At 45.4% G+C, this 27,141-nt stretch overlaps 1 protein-coding gene across 8 annotated transcripts in view; it reads left to right on the top strand.

The window, feature by feature from the left end:
- Positions 1-27,141, top strand: part of DIP2A (DIP2 acetate--CoA ligase A) — a 62,356-nt gene that overhangs the window by 27,486 nt on the left and 7,729 nt on the right. For 2 of the 8 annotated variants that reach the window (XM_083154597.1, XM_083154599.1), the window contains exons 2-23: positions 11,311-11,382; positions 13,312-13,431; positions 14,556-14,675; positions 14,903-15,145; positions 15,512-15,640; positions 15,730-15,849; positions 15,959-16,156; positions 16,537-16,628; positions 17,700-17,810; positions 17,889-18,012; positions 18,695-18,804; positions 21,465-21,567; positions 23,452-23,516; positions 23,600-23,693; positions 24,276-24,395; positions 24,484-24,598; positions 24,709-24,848; positions 24,975-25,111; positions 25,491-25,571; positions 25,813-25,940; positions 26,582-26,696; positions 26,780-26,981. In XM_083154597.1, the coding sequence (XP_083010723.1) occupies positions 11,311-11,382; positions 13,312-13,431; positions 14,556-14,675; positions 14,903-15,145; positions 15,512-15,640; positions 15,730-15,849; positions 15,959-16,156; positions 16,537-16,628; positions 17,700-17,810; positions 17,889-18,012; positions 18,695-18,804; positions 21,465-21,567; positions 23,452-23,516; positions 23,600-23,693; positions 24,276-24,395; positions 24,484-24,598; positions 24,709-24,848; positions 24,975-25,111; positions 25,491-25,571; positions 25,813-25,940; positions 26,582-26,696; positions 26,780-26,981 (2,739 nt within the window). Of the gene's footprint in view, positions 1-11,310; positions 11,383-13,311; positions 13,432-14,555; positions 14,676-14,902; positions 15,146-15,511; positions 15,641-15,729; positions 15,850-15,958; positions 16,157-16,536; positions 16,629-17,699; positions 17,811-17,888; positions 18,013-18,694; positions 18,805-21,464; positions 21,568-23,451; positions 23,517-23,599; positions 23,694-24,275; positions 24,396-24,483; positions 24,599-24,708; positions 24,849-24,974; positions 25,112-25,490; positions 25,572-25,812; positions 25,945-26,581; positions 26,697-26,779; positions 26,982-27,141 lie in introns of those variants that run through there. The other 6 variants (XM_083154601.1, XM_083154600.1, XM_083154603.1 and 3 more) reach the window with 6 other exon arrangements.

The following is a 27,141-nucleotide window of genomic DNA, read 5'->3' on the forward strand; positions in this document are numbered from 1 at the left end:
GTTAATAGGTCTATCACCAAAGATTGACAGGGTCAAAAGGTCAACATGACGATGTCAACTTATTTTTCAAGATTTATTTTTTTGCGGCTTTTTCTGAAGCTGTACGGTGTAATGGTTAGCAATATTGCCTCACAGCACTGAGGTCATGGGTTCGATTCCCACCATGGCCCAGTGTGGAGTTTGTATATTCTCCCTGTACTTGTGTGGCTTTCCTACGGGTACTCCCACAATCCAAAAATATACTGGCAGGTTAATTGGCTCCCAACAAAATAAATTAACCCTAGAATGTCTGTGTGTGCGTGTACATGTGGTAGGTAATCTAGATTGTAAGCTCCACTGGGGAGAATGCAGAATTTGTGTGTGCTATATAAATAACTGGTAATAAATACATTTCACCACCGATGTCTGCATAGAGTGAGAATATAATAGTGTGCCAACGGTAGCGAGGTACCGAGCCCAAAGCAGACACAGTTACGCTAATTGGGGGGTCCATGTTGACAGTTGTGGACATTGTCACCAATTTTTTTTTTAAACTCCTGTCGGGTGATTTTGCGATGAGGGTTTCAGTTTCACCGTTTGAGCTGCTTTCAGCTCAAAAGCCGCCGAGTGTGTACAGGGCGCAAGATGAGTCAGGAGTGCGCGCTCCCGCACCATCGCCGGTGGCCACCGTTCATCTTCTGGTATGACCAGTGGACTGAACAGCTTTCCATAGCGTCCTGCTAAAGTTATTCGCTTTATCTGTAATATCAAAGTGTTCTAGCTGTTAGGCCCTTTCTGAAGAACTGCTCTCATCAGCCCAGATCAATGTGTGATGTACTGGGGTATGTTCTAGATATTTCATTATAGCAAACAAAAAACACACCCACAGTTATAACGCGCTTTACGGTTCCACAAATCTCTGACCTGTATAATGAATAAAATAGTGCAAACTGGTATCCAAAGTCCAGGGGTATTGTCCAATGAACAGAGGGAGTCCATAGACCCTACAGGAACATGTAGTCAGAAATAGGGATATACATTGTGGACATTGCCATCGATGGCAATAGTGCAACTGGCCATCGAAAGTGGCATACTGTGGTATGGATGACATCGATGTTTTTTACCTATCGATGGTCAACCATTTTCTTGGACTGGGCCAATCAAAACACGGGGGCGGGTCTATGCACAGTGTTCTGGCTACTTGGGGGGAAAAATAAAAAAATTATCTCGCTGCCCACTCCGGCCGCCACTTCAGCAGCTCCGCCGCCCAGCACCACACCCCGAAGACTGCCCCACTTCTGCCGCCTGCCCTGCTCCCCCAAGCAAGTTACGGGGGATGTTGTGGGGGACGGGGGTGTTTTTCTTTTAGGGATGCCCATCTTGGGGCATTTTTTTCAATCCAGGGAATCGGGATTGCTCAATCCCGGGATGCTCAGACGCTGCCCGGCATTAGACTGCACATGTGTAATCTAATCCGGGGATTGGAAACTCCAAACCCGGGATTGAAATCCTGGACGTTTTGGGGCCAAATACCGGGATCCCGACCCCAGGATTGGCCACTCTAATCGCAGTAGTGTATGACCAGCTTTAGAGTTTTTATCTTACAAGTCATTTTTATCCAGAAACTGCTACCAACATTAACTTTAATCTTACAGATGTAGTTGTACTCAACTCATCATTGACAGAATTTAGCTACAAATGCTTGTTTGTCGCAATTAGTTTGTCGCGTGTGGCGTCGGGATCGCACCGATCACCAAGGAAGTCGCACGTGGCGATTGCCGCAGAAACTTCTGTATGTAAGGTTTATATCCTGTGACTTGTTTCCATTTTTCCTTTGTATACTCTGTAATAATCTGTTAATGTCTATCCTGTCTCTAAAGGTGGCCATACATCAGAAAGATATTGTACCCAATCATACAATCTCAATCGATTGTAAGATGGATTGTAGGCAGATTGTGTGCACATCTTGTGTATACAATCAATCATAAGATGGATTGTATGACTGATTGTAAGATGGATTGTATGCAGATTGTGTGCACATCTTGTATACACAATCATGCAGCAGATGGATTGTATGACTGATTGTATGATGGATTGTGAGTAGATTGTGTGTCCAAAAACCACCAAGGACTGCCAGGGATTTCAAGGGAAATTGTACACAATCGTGAGCTCAATCGATCTTAAGATCGATCTTTCTGATGTATGGCCAGCTTTACACGCATGTTCAGTGTGAGTTGGGGCAGGCGAGTTCCATGTGTCCACTGCTAGGGAGATGGGGCAGACTGAGCTGGAGAGGAGGTCCTGGTGGTCCACACCGGTAACTCGGAAAATCTGTGAGCGGTGGAAAGAAGCTTTGTAATTCCTCCTGTATCAGACCTTACTGAGTAAACCCTATGGGGTGTGTTTACTAAACGTCGATTCTCATCCATTTCAGATGAAACAAAACCGATGTTGGGCTTCCAGGGCTGAAATACACATTTACTACTGTGTACCCTACAACATGACCCATTCCATTAGGTACAAACTGCTCTGTTCCTGGGCTTCCCTGTGGCCGCTCCAGAGGGGGGCTGTATTACAGTCCAAAATTCAAAAAGGGGATCCCCACCAACTGCCTCTGAGTTCTGTCCAGTGAAGCTTGGCAGCAGTTGGTGTGGCTCCCCTATTTGAATTTTGGACTGCGCAACAGCCTCACGACTGCAACTGCCACTGGCATGGAAGTCCAGTAAAGGAACCGTTGGTACCTTCTGGAATGTAGTAGTTTATACTACTGCACTTACTTGCATTCTGTATTAGAATGCAATACAAGTCCATATCATCATTCTGATAGCGTTAGCGCCGGTGATTAGTGTGTGTACCCTGCAGCCGCCTAGTACACAACGGCCCTCACCCCAGCCACACGCTTCATTCTTTATTCTTGACTATAAATTGATTATGCAACCGGTATTATCCAGGTTTAATTCTGCCTAATTAAAAGTTTAAGAAACCTGCTGAGGAGTTTAATTAAAGTTTTCTATTGAGCATCTAGAACCGGATGTCGCACACAGCAGTCCGCAGCTCTCTGTGTATCCAAGTGACTGGTTAAGTATCCGCCAGAGATTTGTCTCAGGCCTCTGCAGTTGTTTGGACCTTTGACTTATCACTGGGCGCTTTTGTCTAACTCTGCACCTCTGGGCACCATTGGGGGAGGTTGCGAGCCCTGACCACAGTGTTAGCGCTTTGTATTTCGGGACAGCGGAACGCCTGGGAAGACGGATGGATAGTGCCCTTTCCCATGAATGGCAGTGATATCTTGTGGGCTGTAGAACGCCTGCTTCTTTCCATGAATGGGGATGGCTGTGCATGAATAGATAACTCTAGCTGTAGTCACTGTGCTGCAGGGCTTAGTCATGTCCCCAGGAGAAGTCATTGATGTGGGTTTCCAGGCTGTGTGTATAATGATCCCCTATACAGTCAGCCTGGCCATTGCAATGGAAGTCTATCTCTCGGCACAGAACCTCCCCTCCCCACTATCTTATATATTTAGTTACGTGGCGGTAATTATGTTAATTTGCGTTCTATCTGCTGCTGCCATGGTCTGTCTTCTCCCATGATCTCGTAGCTTCCCAAGAGAGGCTCTGCTGTCTGCGCTCGAGGAGAGCAGCTGTTTTCCTGCAGTCTCTATATGCTTGTGGGACAGTTAGAGACTGGAGGAACCAGGGTAATGCAAATGATGGGTTAATCTCCCTCCATGGGGTGGAGAGATGTTCCCTTGCTATTCTATTCAAAGAAGAACAAAGGGATGTGATCACTGCAAAGAGGACAGCATTCAGAGCTTGCCGCTTTGCTGATCATTCTGAATTTGGTCCTTTCCTGACGGTTGGTGATCAGATTGAGCCTGATGCACTGGGCATCCTTCCCAGGTCCTGAGTGTTGGCTCCCGGTCACACTGTTGGAGCTTGCAGGCTCAGGAGCAAGTAACAGAAGGTGCCGATAGGTGCGTTGCTTAGCGCTGACCGGAGGTAAGTTTTGGCACCTATACTGTGACCTATAGCCTGACTCGGATGGCTGCCGGTCACACAAGCTTCAGGAGGCCTAGATATTTCCTGGGCACTTATCTCCTGGCTGCAGCAGGCAACTGTCACTGATGTCTGATCTGACATGGGAACTAGTGCGTGGATCACATAGCCTTCTAAGCCACAGACGCCTCACAGGAAATCCCTGGTTGGGCTTTGTGCCTCTGATCTGTAACTGACCGTACTGAACATGATTACAGATGATGTGCAGATTCTTCTGGATTATAGCAGTTTGTAGATTAGCCTGATAGAGGTTTGTATAGTGCTGTAGCCTGTCCTTGTATCTGTGATCATACTCCGGCTACATTTGTTGCTGAAGGAATCCAGCTCCTGACCCCATAAAAAAAATCAAACAAAAGAAAAGCCATCATTTAGGTGTTGGCCTCCGCTAAGTCATTGGTTGTCCTCCGACTGAAACGCACAGACAAAAGGCTGACTAGTGCCAGCTAATCCTCCGTAGTACAATATCCTCCTACACAGCAGAATAGTCACTTCCCTACGTATAGATTGGTGTTCTAGAGCAGGGGATTAGTGTTTGAACTTAAACTCAATGTAATTGTTTGTAATCATTAAAGTAATGGTTTTATTGTTCTCTACTGGCTTATTGGTTCATTACCATATTCTTTCTCTTTGTGTGTATCAGTTATTAACGTTTGGAAATACTGTTGGTTTTTTTTTTGTTTTGTTTTTTAATTCCCCTTAATGGCTGGATAAATAATGTGCAGTGTTGTTCAGTGTGTAACCCAGTTTTTATAGATTCTTACATTTTTTATTATAACATTTATATGAATCACTGTTCCGCTATAATACACAAATGCTGCTAATTCTGCACATCCGCACAAGGAAACTTTGGTCCTTGTGTGCGCGCACCAAATAACCATTCATAATAAATGTATTTGCACTATAGTATTCTTCTGTTTTTCCATAGTGTCACATGCTTTCCCTCCATTCAGTCCTGGTAAGGAAACTCCCCCACTTCCGTCATCTTTTGCACACCCCCAGTCCTTACCAGCATCAGCTGATGCGCATCGGATCCTATGCTCACGCTGTGAGGAGAGATGCTTATATCTGCACATAATGCTCCCTATTCTCTCTGTCAGACCCACAGTTCCTGCTGTGGAGTAGTGACATGGCTGCACCCTGTACACTGGTCCTCTATACTGACTGTCAGACCCACAGTCCCTGCTGAGGATTAGTGACATGGCTGCACCCTGTACACTGGTCCTCTATACTGACTGTCACACACAGTCCCTGCTGAGGAGTAGTGACATGGCTGCACCCTGTACACTCTTACTCTCTATACTGACTGTCATACCCACAGTCCCTGCTGAGGATTAGTGACATGGCTGCACCCTGTACACTCTTACTCTCTATACTGACTGTCATACCCACAGTCCCTGCTGAGGATTAGTGACATGGCTGCACCCTGTACACTCTTACTCTCTATACTGACTGTCTTACCCACAGTTTCTGCTGAGGGGTAATGACATGGCTGCACCCTGTACATTGGTCCCCTCTATACTGACTGTCACACACAGTCCCTGCTGTGGGGTAATGACATGGCTGCACCCGGTACCCTGGTCCTCTCTATACTGACTGCCATACCCACAGTCCCTGCTGAGGGGTAATGACATGGCTGCACCCTGTATACTGGTACCTTCTGTACTGACTGTCCTACCCACAGTCCCTGCTGAGGGGTAGCAGGGGCAAACACAGGATTTTCAGAAGGGGGTTTCCAGAGAGGGGTGGAGCAAAGCACAGAGATGGACACTTAGGTGACCCAGTATATGCCAAGTCAGTTAAAGTATTATAGATAGACCAAATGTATATAAATAATAATATATATATTTAAAAGCAGTGTAGAACCCTGGGCATAGCAATGTATTGGGGCCCCAACCGATCCTCCAGCGGTAGGGGTGGGGGAAGCTTTGATGTTGATGGTAAGGGGTATTATATCAACCGCTCCAGCATGTAGGGCCTGGATCAGTAATTTCCACTAATTACCCCTTTGCTGCACAGATGGTGGGAGATGGGGTGGGAGAAGGGGGTATTGGGCTGAATGAAGGGGCCCTGATACATAACTTCCAGGGTGGTAGAGGATGTTTAATATGCAGAGGAGGGGGGTATAGTGGAGTGGGCTTATTCATAATTTTCTGGTGGGAGGACAGCTTGCTTGACTGCAGATATCTCCAGTTCCTGGAAATAGATTTCTTAGCTTTTAATGGAAATTGAATTAAAAACTAGATAATCCCACCTACCAAATGGTACTGGGGACTAGGGGATCAGAGTTCAGTAGGCAGAGCAATCTGCCAATGAGAATATAAAACTACATACCAGGTGTGTGGAGCGGGAGCAGTAACCAGCTGCTGGAAGACTAATATCTCTGGTTCTGGGAACAGTAGATATAAGCTACTAGTGTCCCTCAAAGGGGGAGAGTCCCAGCTTTTGGAATATACCCTCAGAAAAACTCTAAGTCAGAAAGAACCTGAAATATCTGACTGGGAAGAGCAATTAACAGGCTTGGATGGGGACCACTCCTTTGAAGTCAGATATCTCCAGTTCGCCTGGGCCGATTAGATCCCTGCGTGCACTACTGGGTAGTGACATGGCTGCACCCTGTGCACTGGTCCTCTCTATACTGACTGTCCTACCCACAGTCCCTGCAGAGGGGTAATGACATGGCTGCACCCTGTACACTGGTCCTCTATACTGACTGTCAGACCCACAGTCCCTGCTGAGGAGTAGTGACATGGATGCACCCTGTACACTGGTTCTCTCTATACTGACTGTCAGACCCACAGTCCCTGCTGAGGGGTAATGACATGGCTGCACCCTGTACACTGGTCCTCTCTATACTGGCTGTCAGACCCACAGTCCCTGCTGAGGAGTAATGACATGGCTGCACCCTGTACACTGGTCCTCTCTATACTGACTGTCAGACCCACAGTCCCTGCTGAGGGGTAGTGACATGGCTGCACCCTGTACACTGGTCCTCTCTATACTGACTGTCAGACCCACAGTCCCTGCTGAGGGGTAGTGACATGGCTGCACCCTGTACACTGGTCCTCTATACTGGCTGTCATACACACAGTCCCTGCTGAGGAGTAGTGACATGGATGCACCCTGTACACTGGTCCTCTATACTGGCTGTCATACACACAGTCCCTGCTGAGGAGTAGTGACATGGCTGCACCCTGTACACTGGTTCTCTCTATACTGACTGTCAGACCCACAGTCCCTGCTGAGGGGTAATGACATGGCTGCACCCTGTACACTGGTCCTCTCTATACTGGCTGTCAGACCCACAGTCCCTGCTGAGGAGTAATGACATGGCTGCACCCTGTACACTGGTCCTCTCTATACTGACTGTCAGACCCACAGTCCCTGCTGAGGGGTAGTGACATGGCTGCACCCTGTACACTGGTCCTCTATACTGGCTGTCATACACACAGTCCCTGCTGAGGGGTAATGACATGGCTGCACCCTGTACACTCGTTCTCTATACTGGCTGTCAGACCCACAGTCCCTGCTGAGGGGTAGTGACAAGGCTGCACCCTGTACACTGGTCCTCTCTATACTGACTGTCAGACCCACAGTCCCTGCTGAGGGGTAATGACATGGCTGCACCCTGTACACTGGTACTCTCTGTACTGACTATTAGAACCATAATCTCTGATGAGAAAAAGCCAACTCTGTATATAGGGCATTCGGAAAGTATTCACAGCGTTATCTTTTCCACATTTTATGTTACAGCCTTATTCCAAGATGTAATAAATAAAAAAAATGTGCTCAAAATTCTGCACAAAATACCCCATAATGACAATATGAAAAAAAAAAGTTTTTGGGAGATTTTTGAAACTTTTATTAAAAATAAAAAGAAGAAATTACATGAACATAGTCATTCACAGACTTTGCCATGAAACTCAAAATTGAGCTCAGGAGCATCCTGTTTCAACTGATCATCCTTGAGCTGTTCACATGTGGTAAATTCAGTTGATCGGACATGATTTGAAAAGGCAAACACCTGTCTATATAAGGTCCCACACTTGACCGTGCACAAACCAAACATGAAGTCAAAGGAATGGTCTGTAGACCTTCGAGACAGAATTGTCTGGAGGCACAAATCTGGGGAAGGGTACAGAAAATATTTGCTGCTTTGAGGGTCCCAATGAGCACAGTGGCCTCCATAATCCATACATGGAAGAAGTTTGGAAACACCAGGACTCTTTCTATAGCTGGCCGGCCGTCTAAACTGAGCAATCGGGGGAGAAGGTCCCTAGTCAGGGAAGTGACCAGTGTTGATGGTCACTCTGTCAGAGCTACAAGATTCCTCTGTGGAGAACCTTCCGGAAAGGACAGCTATCAGGCCTGTATGGTACAATGGCCAGATGGAAGCCATTCCTTTAAAAAAAGCAAATGGCATCCCCCCTGGAGTTTGTAAAAATGCTTTGGCATGAATGCCAGGTGTCATCAACAAAGTATTGAGAAAAGGCCTTGAATACTTTGGTACATGTGATTTCTTAGTTTTTTATTTTGAATAATTTTGTAAAAATCTCCCAAAAACTTTTTTCACGTTATCGTTATGGGGTAATGTGTAGAATTTTGAGGGTTAAAATTAATTTAATCCATTTTGGAATAAGGCTGTAACATATAGCAAAATGTGGAAAGGTTGAAGCGCTGTGAATACTTTCCGAATGCACTGTATGAGTTGGAAAAACTAGGTGACCATTCTTGAAATGACACTGATGTATCGAAAGGTATGTGGTCTGGTCATTCTGTTGGCATTGACACGATGTCCGCTGTGAACTTGTTGATCATCCATTCACCTCCTCCGCTGCCGCCGTTACTGTCTGCAGGGTACAGCAGCCAGCAGCGGAGGCTGTGTGTGCCCCCCCATTCATGTAAATGGGAGCCGGGTCGGATGACCCGGTGTACCAGTTTACACAGCCCTCTACCCAGGTCCTAGCCGTGTTCAGGTCAGGACCTGGGTAGAAGTCCCGTGTAAAGGGACACGGCACGACCCATTTATACCCCTTTCAGACAGAAAAAAAGACCCGGGAATTTCCCTGCTCTTGCCGTGTCGACCCGGGTTTTTCTTCTGTCTGAAAGGGTCAACACGGGTCTAAAGTTCAGGGACTTCGACCCAGGTATTTACCTGGGTTTACCGGGTCTGTATTCCAAAAACCCGGGTCGCTGGCTGTCTGAAAGGAAACGACCCGGGTTTTTGGGATTATTACACATTGTTAGGCACTGATTGGCTCTCCTGGTGGGGTGCTGGCTGATTGGTTGTGAGGATAGGTTTCTCTGATTGGCTGGGAGGGCATGGCAATGGAGCTGGCCTCTGAGGTCATTAGGGAGCTGAAAAAAGCATAGCATGGCCCACTGGTAGAAGCAAGAGGTGAGAGCTGCTAGCAGTGAGAGGGGAGGAGGATATAGGCAAACAGATGACTGGGACAGTCAAAGATGCCACAGTGTACTCAAACATTGCAAATATACTGACAACCATGTGAGGTAACATGTACCTTCCAGTATATAAAAACAATAAAACTTGTTTACAACATATCCTTGTGTCATGCCATGGTTAATGCAATGCAGTGAGCAGTCACCACCCACTTTTGAAGATCTCATCTCTGTGTGCCTTTAAAACTGTCCTATTCTTATGACACACAGAGTTTTGCAGGAAAAATCCGGCTTCTGTGTGAAAGGGGTCGACACGGGAAATACCCGGGTTTTTGCTCCTGTGTAAAAGGGGGTCAGCCCCTTGCTGCCTAGTTGTACCCGGGTTTTTGTATCCGGGAAATACCTGGGTTTTTGGGATTTTTCTGTCTGAAAGGGGTATTACACTGCCGATGACCCGGGTTTTCGGCAGTGTAAAAGGGGTACTAGTGAGCAACATTTGGGATGATACAATCTTTTAAAAGTGGCGATTCTGTGAATGTGTAACATACACAATAAAACGAAACAATAGTCTCCGCAACAGGCTCAACAACCATTCCCATTAACCAGACTGTTCTCTTCATATTAACAATACAATTGTTCTGAATTATTCAAATTGTTTCCGTTTAAGAATACAGACAATGATCATTCGCCAATCCTTCTGCTGACTTGTGTGCCAGCCTGGGGTTAAAAAATACTGCTTAATCCTATCTCTTAGCAGTTACTGTTAGCGCTGGCTGGGCGCAGATTGGTTGTCTGCCCGCTATGCTGACAGGCGTATGTTTACATTGGCACAGTGCTGAGAAAGCTACACTGGCACAGTCCTTGCAGGAAACCTCTGAGCATGTTCTTCTATCCGCAGGACTCTCGGTCCAGGGGCAGCTGCTTATCTTCTGTTTGAGTCCCAGTCTTGGAATCCTATTACAGGGCTTACTTTGGGTTTTATGCCGCCTGCTCGCCCCTATGCAGGGTCTCAGGAGATAAGCCGCCTTGTAATAAAGAGATTTTCAGTGCATTAAAATTACCTCCCATGAGGTCGGTCTGTTGCTGTCACACTGTGTTGTGCTTCTAGCTGCGGTCTCGCTGCCTGGGGTGAACTCACGGCATATTGATGGGATTGTTTTACAAAGCGTTGGAGCTAGTCTGGGGTAATCCGTGCTGTGATCTGTTAAAGAAGCACCCGGACACCTCCTCGGCCATTTAAAAAGCACTTAGACATAACTACATTTAAGTGGTATTGTATCAATTGGTAGATTTTTTTTTTTTTTTTAAATAAAATAAAAATGTGGGTTTTTTTTGTACTTTATGATACATGTGGGCTACAATTGAGAAAGTGCTAAGCAAAGTGGGGGTATGCATCTCGTTAAGTGCGGGTCTATCTTGGCAGATGTTGACATACACGAAAAGTAAAAAAAAAGTACGTGTCGACAATTTCCATGTCGACCTAATGATTGTGGGGACCTTTTCTTATGTCAATTTACGGCATGTCAACTTTTTCCCCCAATGTCGACCTAGTAATCCACACTCATATACATACAGCAGATTATTAGCAGGGACACTCGAAGACTTGTGAAAAACTTTGTGTTCGGTGGTCTTCACACCAAAGGGGGTACGCACCCTGAAATGTTAGCATTCATATGACCGTTTAATAGAAAGCTTCCCACTTAATACAACGTTTTTGAGCGTTGCTGCTTATTTTTTGCTATACATCAGGCTGTTTTCTATGTAAGTGTCGGACTATTTACTATCTTTAGATATATTGTATATAGATAGATGTATACACACAGTATGTCCGTTCTATGTTGTATGGGCATTTTGTCACCCCTGTGCTTGTGTTTTCCAGGAGACATAACGCAGAAAGGATATGAGAAGAAGAGGGCGAAGCTGCTGGCTCGCTACATTCCGCTCATACAAGGTACCTCTGTAATGGACATCTATGACATATGGGGCAGTGCGATTGCAATGATCTATGTACACGTGGCCCATGTTAGTTCCGGTCTGTTTTTTACGTGTCTGTAAAAGTCGGTTCCAAAGTATAAAATATGTGATGTGCGGAGGCAGATCCAACCTAAGATGCATCTGTATGTGAGTGTGGGTGTGTGTGGGGGGCTCGTGCTGTATACACCTGGTCATAATTTATTTATTACCAGTTATTTATATAGAACACACACATATTCTGCAGCGCTTAACAGAGAATATTTGAACATTCACATCAGTCCCTGCCCCAGTGGAGCTTACCATCTATATTCCCTACCACATATACACGCACACACATTCATTCTAGGGTTAGTTTTTGGGATCTCCAATTAAAATGCCAGTATATTTTTGGAATGTGGGAGGAAATCGGAGCACCCAGAGGAAACCCACACAAGCACGGGGGAGAATATACAAACTCTGCACAGTTAGGGACATGGTGGGAATGGAACCCATAACCACAGCACTGTGAGGCCGTAATGCTAACCATTACACCGTCCATGCTGTCTGTACTTTACAAAGTGTATAATTACCCTATAACTATTTGACTAACTTTGGAAGAGTAGTTGTTTAGATCTAAGGTGTAAAATTTGAAATTGAAGGTAAATCATGATTTATTGACAAACTAGTTATTAGCCTATCAAAACATAACCATAATATCAGCACCTGGGACTGAGCACCCCCCGAACAGAGCAACTCTTGAATTGCTTAGTCGGGCACCATCTAGTGACCGCTTATGCGCCTCCCCCTTAGAGGTAAGGAGCAGTTTTAGCCTTTTATTATATTTTCTAAATAGTCTAATGAGAACCTCCTGATGGGCATAGTCCAAATCTGTCAGACTAGGCCCATCAGAAGTACAGTGCAAAGTACATGACAAATTAAGTGCCCACTGTATGTTTTTGGGATCTGTCATGGAATCTAGTTGTAGGGTCCCACCATATAACACAGGCGCATTGGGGAATCCAGATATAAGGGCCCTACATTCATACAGACCCACTGGGGAATTGACTTTTAGTTGCCCATTATATAATGCACAGTTTACTGGGGTATTCCCCAGCGAACTGCATATTATATAATGGCACGCTTTTCCTTCCATTACCTGTAGTTTGTTATAAAGGGAATTGCTTGGTGACAAATAATTAAAACGGATTCTTATAAGATTGTGGGACAGTGATAGTACAGTGATCCATTATCATATCACTAATATATATACTCCATCTAAGGTCTCGGCACAAAAGTGCTTTCATCATCCTCCTTTATAATCTCTGGTCCACCAGTATTGGGCTGCACTATAAGCTAGTGTTTCCTAGAAGGGGGGGGGGGGGGTGGGAGGGTGTGCTGTATCTTATGTCAGATCACTCACCGCATAGGTTAGAGCGCAGCTAGCTTGCGTCTACTGTTTCCTGCTCCCTTTAGTTTCCCAGGCTCTGAATGAGTGATCTCTGCCGAGCCTGCGCCTGTGCATCCAAACCGATCTAAGTAGCACTCTTCTCTCCGTCCTTTCTTTACACCAGTGATGGGGAACATTTGGCCCTCCAGCTGTTGTTGAACTACACATCCCAGCATGCCTTGCAACAGCTGGAGGGCCAAAAGTTCCCCATCACTGCTTTACACCATGCCAGATGAGAGAAGATTCTTCTTCTTCTCACTGTTTGGAATAATGGTGTCAAACCAGTTTAGGAACATTTAGGTGCATATGCAGAACCTCTTGCTTATTGTATGTATTGATGATACATTTTGGGTGATACAAGGTCTCCACAGAACCAAGAGTAGGATTATCTTATAAGGTGAAGCTCTTTGTTCAGTACATCGTGGCTAGTTATGAGGAATACATTCATTTATTATTTGAAATCCTGTTATTTCCTCCCAGGGGTAGATCCTTCACTGCAAACAGACAGCAAACTCACAGGCTTGTCCCAAGTGACCACAACCACAAATAAGCAGCAAAGGTCCCGTTCCACCAGCTCACGGGATGAGAGATATCGATCGGGTTAGTGATCTCACACAGAAGACGTGGGACCTTGTGCATGCTTATGGCTTTGCCAGCTTTAAGACCTTTTAAACCCCAAAACGTTCAGGCTTACCCCGCCTGGATCTTTAGCCGTGCCTGTTTGTGACACAAGTGGAAGAAAATAAAGAAAGCATCTCCTGTAATCTGAATGAACTGGCACTTCTATAGGGCTAGAAGCTGGTGACCACACACACACACACACACACAGTACATAGCATGTTGTCTGTGATTGCTGTAATGTACATTAGTGTCTCCCCCCTGTGTCTGCATCCAATGTACTGCAATCTGTAGAGATCGTTTCTGTTACTTCTGGTAAATCTATGAGGCTTGGAGAAGTAGTGTCTATCCCCATAATGAACGTTATGTGCAAGGTGATAATTCACCAGCCAATCAGCTTCAATATGTAAATTGCGGGTTAGGAGATGATTGGCTGGAGCATTGCTGCCTTGCACATAACGCGGAAGGTACCACTTCTCCAAGCTTCATTCGTTTACTCCTCTGAGGCTTGTGGGCCAGTCATAGACACACTGGCTTCCAATTGGCCCTTTCAGACGACGCCCGCATTCTCTAACCTATAAAACAGATCTTAAATATATACACACCAGTTATTACTATTAATCACCTCATTAGCTGCTGGAATCCTGTACACAAGTGTTTCCCATACATGGCGGTAGATTTAATAAGGCTTAATACCAGACTAGTGGTGTTGGCCAATCAGTTTGTCTATCACTTTCTAGATATCATTACAGAAATGATAGGTAGAATCTGATTGGTTGTTATTGGCAACGCTACCACTGTCTCATATAGAAGCTTTAGTAAATCTGCCTCTTGGTCCTCAATGTACCCCGATAGCCCATGTTTGATCACGGATGGCTTAATTAGCACCTTGGTCATTTTGATTTAACCATCTGTGCCCAATCATGGATATCCTTAAGATCTGGACTGTCAGGGTACCTGGTGCAGTGTATTTCATTGCAGTGTTTTTCTCACGCATGCTCATTCTGTCTCACCTCTGCTTTAGAGAACACATGCGCTACCGTTACTATTTGCTCGTTCTTCTCCAATGTCTCCATCACTAGACCAACTTCTTGTCTCATGTGCAGATGTTCACACAGAGGCTGTGCAAGCAGCGTTGGCCAAATACAAGGAGCGGAAAATGCCCATGCCTTCTAAACGACGCTCTGCTCTCGTCCAGTCTTCTGTAGAAACCTACACCCCACCAGGTAACTATAGCACTGCCGGGAGGAAGCGTACAACGCATCCTGTCTGCTTACTAGTGTCTGTTGTCCCACTGTGTCCCTGTACCGGTGATGTTACCCTCCCTCATACAATAATGAGTTTCTTTTCCCATGCCTAAACGGACTGTTTGATTTTTCCTTTTGGTCCTTAATGTATTCTGCATTGTGCAGCCAGCATTGTGACTTAGCTGTCATGGTTATTTTACTCACAGACACCTCGTCAGCTTCGGAGGATGAGGGCTCATTGCTCCGTCAGGGACGCATCACATCCACGCCGCTTCAAGGTCATTCCAGCGTAGAGCCCTGGATTAGCAGAGTAACCCAGGGCTCCTCCACCTCATCATCAGCATCCTCCACCTCATCCCACCCAGGAGCCAAGCCTGCTGCCTCCAACAGTTGCCCTGTCATCGCAGCTGCCACCATGCTGGCAGACCTCATGGCACATGCCCAGATAGGTCAGTATCGGGGCATGTGCTGCCAATTCTTAACGAATAGAGTAGCACTGTAATATTGGCCAAGTAGACTAAAGGTAGACTGCCAACATATCCGAAGCGGTTGGTGAATGTCATGGCAGGGTGTTAGGGATTTTGGCATACGTAGAAGTGGTTGACATTGGACGCTTGTTTTCAAAGACATTTCCTTTTGGAAAGTGTACAGCCTCCATAGAAGTCGGTGAAGGCATTAACTAGCAGAGCAAAAGTTTAATTACCACTAATATGTCATGGCAGTGACCAAGACAGAGGCTTTTGATAATTGGGTAACTTCATAAGGTTTCAGACGATGATCAGTACCATGTGTCATTTCTTCATCCTGATAACCAGAGAGTCTTTCTGCGCCACCTGACGTGACTACCGGACTCCTAGGAAACTCTCACCATGAGCGTCCGCAGGTGGCATCTGTTCGTGGAGTGCCACGGGGGTTCAACAGCAGCATATTAGAAACAGCAGATGGTGCGTTAGTATTATTAAACGCTTTGAGTAGACATGCTAAACACGAAATGCACACATTGGTCTTAACGCTCCACGTTCCTCCCCGATAGGTGTGCCGGTGAACAGCAGAGTCTCTTCCAAAATTCAGCAGCTTCTCAATACCCTAAAAAGGCCAAAGCGTCCCCCACTCAGAGAGTTCTTTTTGGATGATTTTGAAGAGCTTTTGGAAGGTAATAGTGGAGGACGTGGGTCTGTAATTTGGAGTGCTGTGTCTATCTTTGTTTTTGGGAATGAGTACTTGCTCCTCATACTGAACTATTACACGGTCTCATTGTTTAGTCCAGCAGCCAGATCCCAACCAGCCAAAACCTGAAGGCACAGAGGTGGCATTGCTCAAAGGAGAACCTCTTGGCGTTGTGTCGAACTGGCCTCCGTCATTGCTGACCGCTCTTCATCGTTGGGGCACCACTCAACCCAAAGCCCCATGTCTTACCTCCTTGGACACCACCGGGAAAGCATTGTACACACTCACCTATGGTATAAAGCTCACACTTTTTTTCTCTGCATCCTTTTAGTTTTGGATGGATGACTATAAAAGGTCTTCTGTCCACTAGGTTTGGATTTTGTGTCTTATAATGTGGTTATGACGTCTGGGAACCGAAATGTTAAAGAGTTGACGATGTAAGCCATCTGCTTGTCATCTTCAGATTAGGGTTCTGTTCGGTGCTGAACCATTTTAGTAAAATTATTGATTTCTGACATAATATGAAGAATAAAGTATTATTATCACAATAAGTGAAGGCGCTAACCTGTACCACTAGCCCTGTGCAAATGTTTTTAAAGTTGATCATTATGATTTTAATTTAGGGAAGACTTCATTTTTATTCCCCCCCCCCCCCCCCCCTTTTCTCTATTAGGCAAACTATGGAGTCGGAGTGTTAAACTAGCATACACGCTGCTAAGCAAACTGACCAGCAAGAATGAGTCTCTTCTTAAACCAGGAGACCGGGTAGGTAATAGTCAAATGCCTTCAAGATGCCAGGCACATACGGAAAGGGCACTGCTAAGGGATTATATTGCCACCTGGAGGGTTAGGGGCAGAAGTCAAAATGCAGGTTCTTGAAGAATAAGGAGATGGCACAGTAAGTTTGGGATCATGTCATGGTCAGTTCACACCTAGTCCAGACCCTCCAACGTGACTCCTTCCACCAGCTACAAAATGCTCTGTTCCCAGGCTTAATTTACGGATTTGTGTTTTAAAAACAAGAATTCTCATCAATTCATTCAAAACAGGTGACTGCAATTGTAATTTAAGTGGGAAAGTCCATGTGCAAAGCATTTTCTACCTGGATTAAGTGGTCATGTTAATGGGTCTACTAGTCATGTGCCAAACTCTTCTGCCTGGAGTTCCACAGCTGCAGCTAATATCAGGATGATGTCATTCCAACCAGCCACGTAGTTAACTGGTTACTGATAATCTGGCAGTGTTTGGGAGCAAATTATAATAAAAATGAAAACTCGCGTCACCTTGCTAATCTCGACCACATTCCCGTTGATCATTCCCAGGCGTCGATCTCCCGTTACTGTCTTATCTAATCGTTGTTGACCAAGGTTAGGCGTCTAACTATAGACATTCAACCACTAGTGGTCAGTCATGGTATTGTCGACCTGAACATGAGGGATCTGCCGTCCAGATACGGTGTTTTAGTTGGACAGTCATATCTTGCGTGCAGTAAATGTTATTGGTGTGTATTGAATCTGTTAAAGAGCAAACCATACACAGGGGAGGGGGTGGTGATGTATCAATCATTCTAATGAGTGATGAGGTTTCCCATAACAACCAATCCGCTTCTACCTATCAGTTTATAGAATGTACATGATAAATTCTAACGAGAAGCTGGGTTATAATTTTGCCCAACATTTTATTGGAGAAAATTAAATAAAACTAATATTGTGTGTTCTGTGTCTAAAAGGAACTTACTTAGATATGTCCACAAATATAGAGATTTATTACAGTATTAAAATAAGCTTTTAGTGTTTCATTAATGACAATTTTATCTACTGTTCATTACATGTGCAGGTGGCTCTTGTGTTTCCCAATAATGACCCTGTGATGTTCATGGTGGCATTTTATGGGTGCCTCCTTTCAGACCTTATTCCCGTGCCCATTGAAGTGCCCCTAACCAGAAAGGTAAGTTACACTGTCAGTAGTATTATATTACATAGTATGATGGGTATACCCAGTGTCTCACACTTTGCTCTTCCGCAGGACGCGGGAAGCCAGCAAATCGGCTTCCTCCTGGGTAGTTGTGGGGTGTCATTGGCACTTACAACAGATGCCTGCCAAAAAGGACTGCCTAAAGCTCAGACAGGAGAAGTGGTGACATTCAAAGGTAAAGTTACCCTCCGCACCCACATGAAGATACTCTATAGCTTCTTTCGTGAGATGTCAACCCAAAAATAAATAATCATGTAGTCTGGGACCGAGTGAGTGTGTGTGTGTGTGTGTGTGGGGGGGGACGACGACTTGATCTACGAGTATTATTCAAAACTGCGCCTGTTTTCGACAGTTTTCCGGCAATGCAGTTTGACCTTTTTTTAAAAAGGGAAACTGCATTGGTGGAAAATCTGCCTGAAAACTGATGCCATTGAATATGGAAAGTTCCTTATTTTTTCTGCTAGTCAAATAATTGAATTGAACACTCCCCTGAATATAAATGTATAATAAGTGATCAGATGCAATTTATATAGATATTGTTTGCAAGAGAGAGTTTTTATAGTTAATATGAAGTTGTGGATTCTAGTAATCTAAGCTACATTGCTTGTTTAGCACTGTCACCATGGACTGTAGACCCTGTCTTTAGAAATGTGGACACTGCAAATTGGCTGCTCCTCCCCAGGCCACATGCCCCACATATAATGCTATACTAAGACACCATTTAGACTTGTACTTCTCTCTCTATCTCAGCATGCCAGGTTATGCACATTGCAGTGGTGCAGTGCTAGCGTGCATTCACATAACGTCATTATCTAGTACCATTATATAAGAGTCGGGCTTGCCCTCTTGTTTTTTAGGTTGGCCTCGTCTTGCATGGTTTGTGATAGATGGAAAGCACTTAATGAAGCCTCCCAAAGATTGGCATCCGCATATCCGAGATGCCAGCGATGATCCAGCTTATATTGAGGTAAACCATATAAATCGGAGCTGTGGGTTATTTCAGTTGTATCTCTAAAACCTCACTTGGTGTATTGCTGTCCCACTGGCGCAGGAAATGGGCAGCATGGTTCCTGCAGTGCCACAGATCTGTAACATTGTAACCATACTCATTACTCCTGTCCACTGGTGTCTACCTACAGTCTCGCGTGGTAGTGTCCCAAAAAGCTTATGAAGAGGAAATAAGTGTAACCATGGTTATCCTGCATAGCCTGTCCGCACTATATTCCCTCAATCATATCTTGTTGTGAACGGATTCTGATGTATTAGGAGCTGCTGTACTTAACGCCTGATTCAGTATTGCTCGTTAAGCAGCGGCCGTTCGCTTAGCGAGGGGATTAACGCAGCTCGAGTGCTTAACCTGCCAATGCCGTTTGCTGCTAGGGATTGCACATGTGCAGAAGTGCGCATTCACAGACCCTGACAACCAGGGCTGGGCGGAATTCGGAACGCAGAAAGTGATCCTGAATGGGCCCCTTAGTTCTGCTTAACCCTCTCAGAAGGCACTGGATACTTGACCACATTTTTACAACCAATTTTTTACTTGCTGTGTTGGTTTAAAGATAATACATTTCGATTCGCGTTTAGAGAAGAGGACAATGTCCAAGAATATTTCACTTCTACATTGGCATAACTATTTAGATCGATAAGTATAGACGCCAAACATTGAATCCTCTAAGCAGCTCGCAAATCTAAGACAGATGACCCTAAGAGGCGAGAGCCCCATTCTCAGCATTCACAGATTTGTAGCGCTAATCAGACCAGATGTGGCTCATTGTGTGTATTGGGGCTGGGTGGACTGCGTGCTCAGCCAGAGATATTCATATGATGTGTTACTGGTACATACAGGGTTCCCCATGTGGGGTGCAATATGCAGGAGCCAGGTCATTGTACAGGGATCTGTGGAAGGTCTGGCCACTCAGCGGGAGCAGTTAGGATTTGTCACCACCATTATATACATTGGCACCTGCATATGTGAATCTCTTTCTATAAATCTATTGAAGGCTTAGACGTCTCCTGTGTTGGAGGGTTGCCCATATAGAGGTGGAACTGTTCTGCCTGGACTAATTCCAGGCGCTTTCCGTCAGATTCCTATCCCTCTTTATCACAGTAGTAGGTGTGGCCAGAGAGCCATAAGCCTGACCGCATCTGGAATTCATTCATTCTGTTATAATACTATTTGGCTCCGATATTTTATTGTATATCTTCAAGGTGTGTGTAAGATATCTGCTTAAGATCTGGGGATTTCAGCTGTTTCCGTTCAATTTAGAAAAATTCCCCTTTTTCCATTTTCAACAATAGGAATTGGCAGGCAGTAACATTACCGTTGTGCTTATTTCACGTCTATGGCTTCTCTGGCTGCAGGGAAGCCGAGTATTGAGACCGCTAATATAATATGTTACATACAGTAACTCACATAGGAGGCCGCGTTGTATCCATTGCTCTGTGCCGTACCTGGCAGGCTTCCTCCAGTAGCACAAGGGTATATTTGACCTAGAACATAAGCACTATAGTCCAATATGCAGGCTTATACGCCCATGTTGTCAGACTACACTGTGGTCACGCCCAGCCTGTCTTACTAAATGTGTGATCTGGTGGAACAGTGACCACGAGAGCATAGAACATATGTTGTGTACACGCGGTGCAAATCAGGGTCACTTTCTATTCCATTTGGACTATATAGTCCAAATGGATAAGAAAGTGACCCTGAATCACTTAGTGTTGGCTGCATTCGATTTCCATTCCATCCCGGTGCGCGGCTCCTGCATTTTCGGAATCGAAAGCAGAAATAGATTGTTCAGGCAAGTCTATTTCTAATTCGATCTGCAAGAAAAGGTGTGACCCCCAGCGCCGTCACCGCCAGCTGATGGTGCAGCCGTCCATATCGATGGCCTGTCTGTACGCCCCAATAGACTGAACCTTTCCTATAAGCTAATTTGTTGTTGTTTTTTGTTGTTTTTTAGCTTGTTTTCTTTTGTGCTTAATTTGGTTTTCATTGTTTTTTTTGTTGTTGTTTTTTGCTTTGTTTGTGTTTTTATCCCCCCCCCCCTGTTTTTGTTTACTTTTTGTATTTCTCGTTTGCAAATACTTTTTGGCGCCATTAATACTGTTTTTACATTGCAGAAATGGGTATTGACCCTGTATTCTTAAATGGGACTTTAAAACGGGTCTGAGCCTTGAGACCTTTCACATTGCAGGTGAAATCCGTTTTAAAAATCATTTAATACCATTCAAACATTCAACCCGTTTAACCCCCAAGGGACACGTTTCAAGCCATTAAAATAGAGCTGTTCAAACTGCCAAAAAAACGGCTTTAAAACATGTAGGACTCTGCTTTTTAACCGTGTTGAAATACCAGGTAACTTTAACCGGAAAATCAACTCTGGCACTTTCACATTGCAGCCTTAAACATTTTAAAATGGAAAAAAAACGGCAATATGCCGTTTTAAAAGTGCGATGTAAAAGGGGTATCAGCTTGCATCGCCATTCAGATCCTGTCACTGCATTACAGTCAAGTATGGATCTTCTTGTAGAGATGATTGGTTAATCCTAAGAAAAAGTTACAAATTTATGAACGTTTCAACTCTTTTATTGCTTAAATCATCAGGTTTTTTTTTGTTTCATTTACAGTACAAAACCAGCAAAGAGGGCAGTACCATGGGGGTGACCGTGTCTGAGTGCAATATGTTGTCTCATTGTCACGCGCTGACACAGGCATGTGGCTATTCAGAAGGTCAGTGTGATTGGATGAGCTGAAAGGGGGATTCCACATTCTTTATATCATTAGTGTACTTAGGTCTGTCTTAAGAAACTATATCTTGTAGTAAAAATTCCTGAAAATTCCAATACAATGATTGGGGGCAGCACGGATGGTGTCATGGTTAGCATTACTGCCTCACAGCGCTGAGGTCATGGGTTCGATCCCCACCGTGGCTCTAACTGTGGGGAGTTTGTATATTCTCCCTGTACTTGCGAGGGTTTCCTCCGGGTACTCCGGTTTCCTCCCACAATCTCTGAGGTGGGGATACTTTCTGGGACCCTCTCTGTAGAGAATGTGCTTTTAAAGTTCCAAAATTAACATTGCTGCACTGCACAAAGGCCCCTCTTATTATTTTATTATTTATTACCAGTTTCTTATATAGCGCACACATATTCCGCAGCGCTTTACAGAGAATATTCGAACATTCTCATCAGTCCCTGCCCCAGTGGCGCTTACAATCTATATTCCCTACCACATATTCATGCACACAGACATTCTAGGGTTAATTTTTGTTGGGAGCCAATTAGCCTACCAGTATATTTTTGGATTGTTGGAAGAAACCGGAGCACCCGGAGGAAACCCACGCAAGCACAGGTAAATTAAACAAACTCCGCATAGTTAGTACCATGGTGGGAATCGAACCCATGACCTCAGCGCTGTGAGGCAGTAATGCTAACCACTACATCATCCGTGCTGCCCCGTATATATAACACATGGTGGGGATAGAACCCATGACCTCAGCGCTGTGAGGCAGTAATGCTAACCATCACACCATCCGTGCTGCCCTCTTCTGATTGCCTCGCTCCCCTGCATGTTCGTGCAGGGGAGCGATGACAAGCGTCTGTGCATTTATGTGGGCCGTGGTGAGGCGGCGACGGGCTGCGCCCATGGAAACGCCCAGGGTTTCATGGGTGTTCCAATGCAAATTACCTGGTGGTGCGGGGGTCGGGCAGCTGATGTCGGCTGCCCGCCCGCTTCCCACTACTGGGGAGCTTGCACAGGTAAGACACCAGAGAGGGCCACAGTGAGGATAGCCAATGCACCCACCCCCTTCTTTCCTTACGTTAGGCTTTATTTAAAGCAGTGTTTCCTAAACTTAGTCATTAGCACCTGCTTACAGACCAGGGTTTTAGGATACGCATGCTGTGTCTGTACAGTTGATCAAATCAAAATGACTGAGGCACTACTTAAGTAACCTGTGCTCAAGCATGAATTTCCTTAAACCAGGAATATTGGGATAAGTTTGGTAAACACTTATTTATACCATATGTTTGCCTACCTTCTCCCTATCCAGCAAAGTGGAGTTCCCATGTCATAAAATCATTTCTCTATTGCACAGGTTCTCAAACTCGGCCCTCAGGACCCCACACGGTGCATGTTTTGCAGGTCTCCTCACAGAATCACTAGTAAAATAATTTGCTCCACCTGTGATCTTTGTAAATGTGTCAATGAGTAATGTATGCACTCTTGCACCTGCCGGACCGAGTTTGAGAACCCCTGCTCTATTTCATCCTAGAAAATGATCGACAGGATCTGATTTGGTTGCAGTGGGCAACATTACCTCTTTATTATTATCTTTAGTATATTTACCCCTGGGACTCTCCTCTATCTTGTGCAGAGAGATAATGATAAATAGATGTTTGTGAGCCGGCACTAAGAAAGGATACAAATAACTGTCTCAGGCAGATAAGGACTCCGTATATGCTCACACTGATCTAGTATAACATTAGAATACGTTAAGGTTCCCATTAATTGGAGTTCGGTGCATGGAGATTCTGTTATTTTGATTTCAAATAAGTTGACACAGCAATGACTGGTGCAAGTAATCCTCATACAGCTTCTGTTCTTGTTCTGTAGCGGAAACATTAATTAATGTATTGGACTTCAAGAGGGATGCTGGCCTGTGGCACGGCGTGCTGACGGTGAGCAGCTTTAAGTTCCTGCAGGCCCTATTATATCGCTGTATTAATGAGTCCCAGCTACTTACCTGCATTATATGTTCCAGAGTGTCATGAATCGCATGCATGTGGTCAGCATTCCGTACGCTCTGATGAAGGTGAATCCACTCTCCTGGATACAGAAGGTCAATGTTTACAAAGGTGAGTTGAGCCTCTGGGGCTGATTCAGACCATGATGCAGGGCTCAGCCGATTATCGGAGGACCGCGTATGCGCACAGTGCATATGCGCAATCCCTCCATGAAGCCACAGCCAGTGACGACCTGTGAATCCCTCCATGAAGCCACAGCCATTGACGACCTGTGATTGGCAGGCGTTTGTGGGCTTCACCCCAGTGTCTTCTGGGAGAGAGGGCCCCGTTCTCTCCAGGGCCATCGCAGCGAGGCACAGGGTTATCCATTCGTTGGTGAGTGATTGCTAATGGATTTCCCCCTCTTTGCATGGCTGCGAAGCCATTGGCAGCCGTACACATTGGCGGGATATCACTCTGGTGGGAGGGGCTAACTGATCGCAGTGCACGTGCACTAACCAATATAAAGGGAGGCACGATCTCACTGCACGAGGCAGCAGACGCCGAATGCAGCTGAGATAGAAAAAATACCAACTCCTAATAACATTCAGCCAAGATGCATTGTAAGTCTTTCCTTATGATAATGATGGCTTGTGTTCTCCTGGATACTGTTTGGATTTCTTCACAAGCCTTTCATGTTGTCTCCTTTCGTAGCCCGCGTAGCACTGGTGAAATCTAGGGACATGCACTGGTCTCTCCTGGCACAGAGAGACCAGCGGGATGTGAGCCTGAGTTCTCTGCGGATGCTGATTGTAGCAGATGGCGCTAACCCATGTAAGTAAGAACGGAAGGGGCACTACTCAATCACTGCTGCGTTTATGGCAGCAGGAAACAGGACAAAACAATATCCTCCTATTTACAGGGTCTATATCGTCTTGTGATGCCTTCCTCAACGTCTTCCAATCCAGAGGTCTGAGACCTGAAGTCATCTCCCCATGTGCCACCTCTTCTGAGGCTCTCACCGTGTCCATGCGCAGGTCAGATTATCCAGTCATCTTCTGTGTGTGTTTTCTCAACTACTTCCTGGATCATCCTTCCTATGCCCTTTAATCTTCTTCCTGCCTCATCCTCCTATTGGCTTATTCAGGCCTCCGGATCTGGGTGGAGTTCCTCCGGGGAAGGTGGTGCTATCAATGAATGGTCTGAGTTACGGCGTCATTCGAGCGGACACGGAGGAGAAGCTGTCTGTTCTCACCGTGCAGGACGTGGGACAAGTTATGCCTGGAGGTAAGAGCAGAGTGACTGAGATCAGCCTCTGGCAGTATTGTGTGTGCGGAGAAACTCTGCTATTGTCCATGTTATGGGTCATAGCTGCGAGGTTGCTAATGTGTTCTCTTATTTGGCTCCTCTTAGCCACCATGTGTGTGGTGAAGGCTGAAGGGGTCCCATATTTATGCAAGACCGATGAGATTGGAGAGCTGTGTGTGTCCTCCAGCTCCACAGGGACTGCATATTTTGGTCTGCACGGAATTACCAAGAATGTCTTTGAGGTAAGCTGCCTAGATAATATGTGTGACAACAGGAACGCTAGTATTAGGGACACATCGCCAGCTCACTATTGTATGGTGATTTATTTTCTGTTCCCTTTCCCCCTGTGCCTCCCATCTCCCCCATGTTTTTCCCCTTTTGACTGGTAAATTCCATTTTATTATAAGACCATTCGCGTTCCTTCCGGGTAGGAGTGACGGGGGGTTAGCGGGAGGAGAGGCTGTGCTGCCCAGGCAGCCAGTGAGGGGATGGGAGAGGGTGGGGTATTTTCAGCAGTTCCCTGTGGTTGTCCATGATTGGCCTTACAGTGTTATATAATAGCAACAGGGATACAGTTGGCTTTGAGAGCAAAACATGACTATCTTGTATTTCTCTGTTCAGACTATTCCATTAAATGCCAGCGGAGATCCTGTCTCTAGCCAAACCTTCGCTAGAACTGGGCAGTTGGGTTTCATCGGGCATGTGAGTATACACAATGAAGAGCAAGGCTATATCATTGTATTACCAAGCATACCTAACGATACCTGTTCCCATAGTTACATGTTAAATACTTGTGTCCCATTCCATTTGTATACTGTGTCTGCGTATAATCCGCTCTAATCAAAGCGGTCAGTACATAAATGTTTAATACACGTCGCTTTGGATGTGGGTTTGTTTAGCTCATATTGTCTTTTGGTTTGAATCTGGGTAACGCTTCTTGCAGGAACGATTGGTGTTTGTTGTGGGGAAGGTGGATGGTCAGATGGTTGTAAGCGGGCGCAGGCACAGCTGTGACGACGTAGTGGCGACAGCCCTGGCTGTGGAACCAATGAAGTTTGTTTACAGAGGAAGGTAAGAAAGTAGTATATTGGGTAAATGTGTTATGAAATGATGACCAATCTAGAGCGAGCAGTATATGTGGCAGAGCACCAATCTAGGGCGAGCAGTGTATGTGGCAGTAGTCGAGCACCAATCTAGAGCGAGCAGTGTATGTGGCAGAGCACCAATCTAGAGCGAGCTCTATATGTGGCAGTAGTTGAGCACCAATCTAGAGCGAGCAGTATATGTGGCAAAGCACCAATCTAGAGTGAGCAGTATATGTGGCAGTAGTTGAGCACCAATCTAGAGCGAGCAGTATATGTGGCAAAGCACCAATCTAGAGTGAGAAGTATATGTGGCAGTAGTTGAGCACCAATCTAGAGCGAGCAGTATATGTGGCAGTAGTTGAGCACCAATCTAGAGCAAGCTTTATGTGCAGGAGTAAATGCATAAGCGACTTTTAATATGACCGAACTTGAGATAACATTCAACTTAACATACAGGTTAGTTTGGTGTGTCCTAGATTCCTGTAGTATGGTTGGATGTGTACACAGTGGGGAGGGACTGTGCTGAGACCTGAAGATGGCAATCACTGAGTTGGTGTCATCTGAGAAGAAGACTTGGCCTGCAGAAAGAAGCCATTTACATGTTTCGGATGCTCTGCTCTCTGTTAGGATAGCCGTGTTTTCTGTGAGCGTGTTACATGATGAGAGGATTGTGCTGGTAGCAGAGCAGCGTCCGGACTCCTCAGAAGAAGACAGCTTCCAGTGGATGAGCAGAGTCCTACAGGTAATTCAACAGCACCTCTGCTGAATCCTCATAAGTCCCTTGCTAATATAATACCAAGCGTCTCCTTTATCCTCTTCTCACAGGCAATAGACAGCATTCACCAGGTGGGCGTATACTGCCTGGCACTGGTACCTGCCAACACGCTCCCCAAAGCACCTCTCGGTGGAATTCACATCTCGGAAACCAAGCAACACTTCCTGGAGGGTTCTCTGCATCCGTGTAACGTTCTCATGTGCCCACACACCTGCGTCACCAATCTGCCTAAGCCACGACAGAAGCAACCAGGTAAAATCAGGAGTCACTGGCCTAAAATGATTTCCTGTTCCTTATCTGCTGTTGCACCCTATAGATGGAGGACTATGTACAATAGTACAGCAATTTATCAGTTGGAATAAAAACTGCAAAATTGCCACTTCCAATCTGGCTGCTAAAGTTGTAGCTGACC

The sequence above is a fragment of the Crinia signifera genome, chromosome 7, assembly GCF_055691185.1.
Source record: "Crinia signifera chromosome 7, ASM5569118v1, whole genome shotgun sequence".
Lineage (NCBI taxonomy): Eukaryota > Metazoa > Chordata > Amphibia > Anura > Myobatrachidae > Crinia > Crinia signifera.